General features: G+C 34.4%; 1 protein-coding gene across 6 annotated transcripts in view; it reads right to left on the bottom strand.

Annotated features, from left to right (window-relative positions):
• The window catches only part of ZDBF2 (zinc finger DBF-type containing 2), an 18,394-nt gene that overhangs the window by 7,332 nt on the left and 2,631 nt on the right, over positions 1 to 8,431 (bottom strand). For 3 of the 6 annotated variants that reach the window (XM_085299361.1, XM_085299362.1, XM_085299363.1), the window contains exons 2-6: positions 7,360 to 7,470; positions 6,527 to 6,578; positions 5,966 to 6,017; positions 5,267 to 5,372; positions 4,312 to 4,439 (exon numbers count right to left, since the gene is read on the bottom strand). In XM_085299361.1, the coding sequence (XP_085155487.1) occupies positions 4,312 to 4,439; positions 5,267 to 5,372; positions 5,966 to 6,017; positions 6,527 to 6,578 (338 nt within the window). In that variant the 5' untranslated portion in view covers positions 7,360 to 7,470. Of the gene's footprint in view, positions 1 to 4,311; positions 4,440 to 5,266; positions 5,373 to 5,965; positions 6,018 to 6,526; positions 6,579 to 7,359; positions 8,334 to 8,431 lie in introns of those variants that run through there. The other 3 variants (XM_085299365.1, XM_085299364.1, XM_085299360.1) reach the window with 1 other exon arrangement.

Here is an 8,431-nt window from a genome sequence, read left to right as displayed (position 1 = left end):
AAAAAAAAAAAAAATACAACAAACAAAAACCCTCCAAAATAAATAGTTACCTAGAGTGCCTCACACCTAAAGAATAAAATCAGATTACTGGTTTTACTACTTCAGTAAAGAGATTCAGCAATTCCATTAAAAGAAAAAAAAAAAAGTGCCAGGAAGGAGAGGGAAAGGGTGAGAAAGTGCTGCACAAAGCTAATGACAACAATTTGGGCATTAGTTTGTTACCCTGTTCATGCACCTATCTATTAAGAATGGCCAAAAAGACAATACTATAATTTTATAAATAGGACAAAGCAAGATTAAGCCTTSTTCTTTGTTCTAAGCTGTGAGCTTATAAAGCTATTTCATTGGTAAAACTATAACTGATAATAACTTGCCACAAGTAAAYGGAACATTACAATATTGCATATCATAAAAACACTATTCAGTATAAACACCCCTTTCACTACAGAATGTGGTTGTCCGATAAGAACCCGGAATATAGTACAAGATATTCCCATGCTCATTGCTTCTCTCAGAAATCTTCCAGCTTCAGACTCACTTCTACAGGAAGCCTAGTTATGACTGTTCAATCTCACTGCAACAACAGCAGATTTTTATATATTCTGCAGATATTCTTTAAAAGTCCTATCTTTAGGACCACCTCAAATTTTCTCTTGCAAAATTAACAGAATAGACAGATACAAAATACTCTGTCTGTTAATTCTGTAGGATTTCTATTTCTCTTACATATCGTATAAATCCAGAAAGCTTCAATTTGTGTAACTGTTGGGAAATCCAATGAAAATAATACAAAATTAAGTAAATATAACTGAAGAGGGAATAGGGCCCTTCACCTGAAAGTTATAACCAGACCTTGCAAAAGCCATAGGGATGCTTGCTTTAATACATAGCAGACAGCTTCCATTGACTCCCTTATGGTGCATTCATCTGCCCATAGAAGTGTCAAGTAAATTTGATTGTAATTTCCTTTGAAGTTGACAAGATTTACTACTAAAGGTGCAAGTTTCCAGAAGAAACACACATAGGACCACAAAAAAAAAAAAAAAAAAAAAAAAAAAATCATACCTGGAGCCACCTACTTCAAACCTTGGAATAAGCCTCAGTTGTGATCCACTACTGTATTTTGTTCTCTGATAGTTATGAATACAGTTTTCCAGCCAGCTGCATACTCATTTTATTATCATTTTATCTCCAATCACATTTTCCTTAGCTTGCTTATAAGCCTCATATAAGAACACGTCAAAAACCATGCTAAACACAAGGTAGATGGCATCAAGATGGTTCTCCTCTATTCACAAGGTCTGTTATCCTGTCAAAGGAGGAAATTAGAATGGCCTGATATGATTTGCTCTGATAAATCAGCAGTAACTGTTACTCATTCCTTCATTACCTTCTAGATTCATTTTGCTTATTCAGTTCTCAGGGAAATACTACAATTTAAGCAAAGACATTTATAAGAAGATTCTCTCTGGGCCCCTACTAATAAATGACAGTTTCTACATTTGTTCTTCCCCAGTCCTTCTGAAACACCAAACATTCTCTGTGACCTCTCAAAAACAATTACTAAGAGCCCCGAGACTGCTTCGCAGGGTACCTGAACTAAATATCATGAGCACCAAAATCCCTACTTATTCAAGTCACAAGGAGAACTACAGAGTCACTAATAGCCAGCAGTTAAATAAAATCAAAATTTGTAGACTACATAGTTTAGTAAAGATGTATACTTTTCAAAACATCCTGTTCTTTTTTGATGAAAGGTAAAAAGAATAATCAATTTGTTTAACAATATACAGAAGAATAATGAGAAAATGTCAAATAACTGTATCAGCAAGTTTTAAGAAGTTATATTTGAGATGCAGGAACTTGACATGTACATTCCCATTCTCTGATAATATGACATTAGATGGGTTAATTAACCTGTTAAATAAAACTGTGGCAAAAGAAGACAATAAAAAACAATTGAATGAATAATAGAGGTCTTTGCTGAAGAAAAAGTAAAGGTCTCCTATATGTATTTGCAATCTATATAGCCATAATAGCTACTGTTTATATTATAAAGATAAAAGGGAATTATTTGTTTTCTCTGCATTTGTAAGTATTTGTGCAGGCTACAGCAACTGCAAACCTGCAGCTTTACATTTGCTTTTCCTTCAGCAAAGTACTGCCAACCAAGCGTGATGGAGATAGTTCAGGAAAGAAAAGTTGGTCCCTTCTGGTTTTGCCGTTGTGCCTCCAAAACTCTAGAGAGTTCTCTTTCACCTCTGGGGTATTTTAAAGAGCTACACAAAAATTTTCTGTGAATAGTGCTGCAGAWAGCTCTTGTATGCAACAGAACCTCCAGATCTCTTTCCCACTTTTCCAGAGCCCTTTATCCTGCGCAAGCCACACTACTGTAYGCAAAAAAAAAAAAAAGCAGCCTATTACAGACTCACTGCTTATGGCTGCATAGGTAAGGTTGAGTCCAAACGCTAAATACTGAAATTAAACTGCAAAATTTTATGTTGGTTACTTTCTAGAGGTTGGAAGATAAAGACCACCATGCCTAGCTAGGATGTTGCAATTTTACATGATGTTTGAAATCATGTAAAAGACATACACCTGCCTCTGTATCCATAAAAACAGTGTGTTGGGGGTATATATATGTATGTGCATATAACCTTACATATTGCAATAAACAATTTAAGTGAAGATAAGAAAACTAAACTGGTAAATGGTACAGCTCATGCACACCAGACGTAGGAAGCTTGCAAAACAGATGGATGAGTTTCCTCCAACCTATAGAGATCCAGCAAGCAACAACAACAAACTGACATCACTGAGATGCCAAAATATGTTTTTCCTCCTCGCTGTAGAAGTTGTTTAATAGATACCTGCCACAGTCCTGGGTTTTATTCCTGGTAACACATATTGGGTATAATCACAGGCTAAGAGTCTAAACAAAAGAAAATGCCAGAGCAAAACTTTTCTATTACTAATAGTTTGCAATTACAAGAGACTGGAGGGTGGCAAATATAATGCCGGTATCTGAAAAGATAAGTTCTAGGTGGAATGGATAGTTTGTTTTCCCAGTTAGCAGGTTCTGTTCACTAAATGAAATAACCTTTTATTTTCAGCAACTCGGGAGATACAAGCCTTTTTCATATGGCTGTTGCATTAAAAGTACATCCTATGTTTTCTTTATGACAAAAAATCCTGGCTGTTTTCAAGCTAGAAATATTAATTTGTTTGTAGTGATATGCTTCATGTCCCAGCCTGATTTGTTATAGACATGCCTAACAGCCTGTTCTGCCACATYCCTGATAATATCAATATGATCGGTTTCAGACAAAACAGACTTCTGCCTGTTCATCATATCTATCCTAGTACTTCAACTGAACACTGCAGAACATGTTATTTATAATAAACTTTTGTCAACAAAAGCAAACTGGAGAAACAAGTAGGTACAAGGATACCAAAAAAGAAAAGAAATAAGTTCTACATCAAGATACACTAACTGATGTACTTAAACTGGACTTAAGACTGATTTTTTTTTTTAATCAGCTCATAGAACAAAACAAACCAGGAGTGAGGCTTATCTGATTTCTTTTCAGCTGGTGGTTCTACAGAGACAAATCTACACACTCACATTGTTGTCACTCTTAAACATGCTCATGATGAATGAAGAGAACACTTTCCAAAATATAAGCACGAATGATTTGGCCAATTAACRCAATTCATATTAAGTATTAGCTGAATGTGTGAACAATAATGAATAATAATGAAAAAGTAAACACAAATATTCACCTGACAAACAACAATTACTGTCAAGAACCCAAAATTATGAACTCTTTCAATACATACCATAAAATATACTGCTAAATATATATATAGATACATGTGCATATATCTATATATCTTCTTATAAGGTATACACTTATTTATATAAAATAAGTTTTTAAAACTACACACACACACACGCCCAGAGTGTATGCCTTACAAGAATTTATAAGTGTGTGTCAGGCTCTACAGTCTACCAATATACTAGCTGACCCATACATTCTTACTTTTTGTTAGGTCTTCACATCCAGTTGCTATCAAAAAAGCTGTATCAAATCATTAAGTAATGAAACAAAATTTGGAAGCAAGTAGGGAGACAACATAAAAGAAACCTACCTGGACAATGTTTATGTAAATACACTCTTTTCTAAATTGCCTCAATACAAAAGTTTCACCTATAATGGACAAAATTGACTGCTCAGCACTGGCAGAGAAATAAGTATTCACAATATATGCATTCTGCAGACATATAGTTAAAACAAACATCTCTTATACCTGTTGTCATGGTATCTGTGGGGATGATGCTGCAAAACATCTTGCAGGAAACGCTCCATCAAGCTACTGGTACCGATACGACTCCTACAGTAAGTGGTAAAATGTCTGTGCTGGGAGCTGAAAATATGCTGACAAAAGATGAAACATACCACTAATTTAATACTATTGTTAACACAGTGACCTCTCCATAAAGATGACTTCCTAGGCTGAATATAAACCATTACAACAAAAATATCTAAATAAAAAGTAAAGTCATCAGTCTTTTCTACTCTTTAATGCCTTGATTCACTGAGATTCTCAAATATGCAGCTAAATTTAATGAATAGTCACAATAGGGAATCACAACTAATCCTAAAATGTATTGAAGTACTTTGCTGAGTTGGAACCTAAATCAGCAACTCTGCAAGATGCTCACAAATCTCATGACTAGCATAAATCTATGGTATCTATAAATGATGATTAAAAACATTTTTGAACATCATATGAACAAACAGCCTGTAACTCACTCAAAGGAGAATTTTCATGAGCATACAAGATGAAATAGGTTTCTACCTTCTAATTAACAGAAGTATAAAAGACTACAAATAAAGGTAGATTTAAAGAACAGAAAAGTAAATATTTGATCAAATGGCTTCAGCTTTGGTATCTAACATATTAACCCCAATATTTTACAATTTATACAGATCTCAAGAATAAAGCCACAGAAATAAAACTAATGGCTGCAAAGCACAGCAGCCTGCCATTTTAGAAAAGTAGACTGCAGAAAGCATGCAATTTGACCATCTTCTTTATAATACTTAACAGATGAGATGGGTAGATACATTGTGCAATTAACAAATTTCTCAGTTTCCATTCAGTATTGGTTTTTCAGAATAGAGACTGACATTTTACAAGCTGATAAATCTTGCTGATACTTCTTGCTATCTGTTGCTGAATTAGTCAGCAGCCTTCCTACCTGTTCAAGATTACTGTAGTGTACATGGCAGCAGTTGCAGTATCCTTGTCTATTTTGCACAGTGGATACACCAGGCCCAGGATATTCCTGCCCTCTTGCGTGTAAACTGAAAGAAGAAATTAATAACACCAAGACATTTCAGTAAGAAAATGAGAACTGTTGGGTTGCTAGTTCAAGTACCTAATGTGAAAATTCTGAATATCTATGTTATACTATGGAGTTGAAACAACCTTGCACCATTAAGATTTCCATTTCAAAATGATAATGGCAAGCAGCATACCATTTTTAAGAAATTCCCAAACAAATGTCACTAAAGAAATTTTTTTAGAAAAGTAGAACGAAGGATAACAGGGATTGAAGGCACAGCTGAACACGAATTCTAATTTGAGTCAACTATAGTCTGACAATAACTGTGTCTCGAGAAAGAGGCAGAGTCATCTTTTCTTCCTTGTTTGTTTTAGTATTTGGAAATAAAAAGACTGAAGACCAAGAAATTCCGACATCCACTGATGTTAGCTTTTAGGCGCTACAGTGCCCCTTCCCCACAGCTTTTAGTAGTATGCTAMCATCATGGACTTGATCTACGTTGTATGATTGTCATCTAGCAGGCAAGTTTACAGACAAGGTTGAAAAATACAACCTTCCCATTTTACTTGCTGTAAGCAGTAAGCTGCATGCCAGTTAGATCATCTAACTCACCTGCTATTACTCTCCTGTCGTAGAGAGCCTTCAATACCATGTCTTTCCATTCCTATAGAAAAAATATAGGAAGTCAAATGGAATAAATTGAAATCTTTAACTGCAGCTAGTTACTTCCCTTATATTGTACTTGCCATAATTAGAATTTCAAAGGAAGATTAAGAAATCTAGCAAGTTCAAGAAAATATTTACAGAGATTCTTTTGTCCTCAAAAATCCACTATGAGTTTCATAAAACAAGCTTTGCCCTTTCTTGGTTGAGGTAACCAGGAACTTTCCTACTGATTGCTTGGAATCAAGATTAGGCAACCTACATTTAGACTGTTATACTGCATTTTTATCTCAGTGATCATGAATATATCTTTAACAGCTTCCAGTATGACAAGAAAATTGCATCTATATGAAAGCTATGTGGACGATCTAGAAGTCACTTCTTCCATCTAAGTTTCTTGCTGAAATTCAGGAAATCAAATTACGCAATTGAAACTACAAACTTCTAATATTAATTAATATGGTGGAAAAAGAACAAATGCAACAGTAATATCTATTTTAAGTTACTCACCTTGTGTGGAAGTAGCAGAAACTTCATCAGATGGCTTGACTCTGTCAAACATCTGAGAGTCAAAAACAGAGCAACAGAGAATAAAAGTTAAAACACACARTAAAAGCTTTACCTCAGCCTCAATTTCAGCATGCCCAAGCTATTAGGAAGTATAGTATTCTTTCAGCTAGCAAGCAATGCTCAATATAAAGGCATCTGTGCTGTAAAAAGTGATTCCTGCTTTACTAGATTACACTCATATTCTATTTAACAATGCTCTACACTATCCATCAAACAACTCCTGAGTGACTGCAAACTGTCAATGACTGGCCGTGTCAGCAACTGAAAAAAATGCCAATGTTGGCTCATATGCAGCAAACTATTTTATCCAATGCATTCTCTAGGGAAGCAAAGTGGAACAGAAGTCTCTGATGGCAATTTTGCAGCTGCATGCTAGCTTTGACAGGAGAATGGGATAATTTCTGATCTAATTAGCAAAGTCAAATACTTTGCTTATGAATACAACTTAGACTGTTAGGTTATTAAGCAATAACTTTGTCAAATTCATTTAATGATAAGTTCTTCAGTTGCATTCACAATACAGATGAAAGATGTATGTTAATAAAAAACAAACAAGAAAATGATCAAACAGAATAGTAATCCAGGCTGGAAAAGCAATTGTTTTTTGTTCAAAAGATCTGCAAACCAACAATGAMTCCCAGAGTTTTTAATTAAAATGACTGCAAAAACTTGCAACTAGAGTTCTAAGGCACCTAAACACAAAAGGTTTCCAAGTTTCACATAGTCCTTTATCTTATAGAATACAAGCATAAAGTCAACTTTCTAGTACAAACCTTGGTGTAYCAATCTTTTTCTTCCACCAAAGGTGATTCCAGGCTAGCAAACAGTAGATGTTGAACAGGAGGCCATTTGCAGCACAGGACACTTATCTCTTCTCATCCCATCTGGCAACAGTGAAGTTAAAGAGTTAAAATATAATTAATAATGCATATATTCCATATTTTGAACTATGTCATTTTTGTGAACTATTTTGCAAACAAATCAGTCAATAAAATGAATAAATGTATTTCTGAAGTCCATTGTGCATTTTTCTTTTCCATTACAGAAGTTAAAAGTTTTGACAGTGTTTCCTTCCTAAGTGTTAACTGTTCCTCCYGAAATAACCTTGTTTCTCCTTCCTTCCTCATAGTTCCTATTTATTAAATACTGTTGTGGTTTTGGACACTAGTACTCATAAAATTAATTACATTTCTACAATAACAGAAGACATTCTTCAGTATTAAACAAATTGAAATGTGTGTGTTTTACACACAATTCATGAACTTGCTCTAAAAACATGTTTTGTTTTGCTATGTAAATAGTTAAATATTGCAATAAAACATTAACTGGAATTTTCATGGCTCATTGGATGTTCAAAACATTTTATAAATTAATCATTACATACTCAGCAAAGTAGTATCATTTCCATATCACAAACAGCGAAACAGACATGGTCACAATAATTTCCACAATCATTGCCACTAGCATCACAGTGAAAGAACCACATCCATCTCAAAACTCAGAACTTAACAATTCCTAAACCTGCTCTGGGCTTACCAGACATATATATAATTGTAGAATAATAAACTTTATGTTTCAACTCAAGCACTTTTACTTTTTGCTTTCTATAAACTGTTTTTACTAGAATCATTCTCTTTCTGCTTTCTTATTCTCATATGTGGAAAAGATGCTACACTCCTATATGAGGCCTATACCATTAGTCTCACTAGACTACATGTTTTAAAAAAAAAAAGTTCAAAACAAGTAGTAGGACTGATATATCAGTTACAATATAAGTCAAGTTTTACAGCCAGAAATATCCTACCAGTTCAGCTCAAGGGGGTGGGGGGAGAGAACAGACAAAAA

This window comes from Rhea americana, unplaced genomic scaffold, assembly GCF_003343005.1.
Source record: "Rhea americana isolate MKP2758 unplaced genomic scaffold, rheAme1 scaffold_15, whole genome shotgun sequence".
Classification (NCBI taxonomy): domain Eukaryota; kingdom Metazoa; phylum Chordata; class Aves; order Rheiformes; family Rheidae; genus Rhea; species Rhea americana.
The sequence above is the reverse complement of the archived record's forward strand: the minus strand, read 5'-3'. Positions and strand labels throughout refer to the sequence as shown.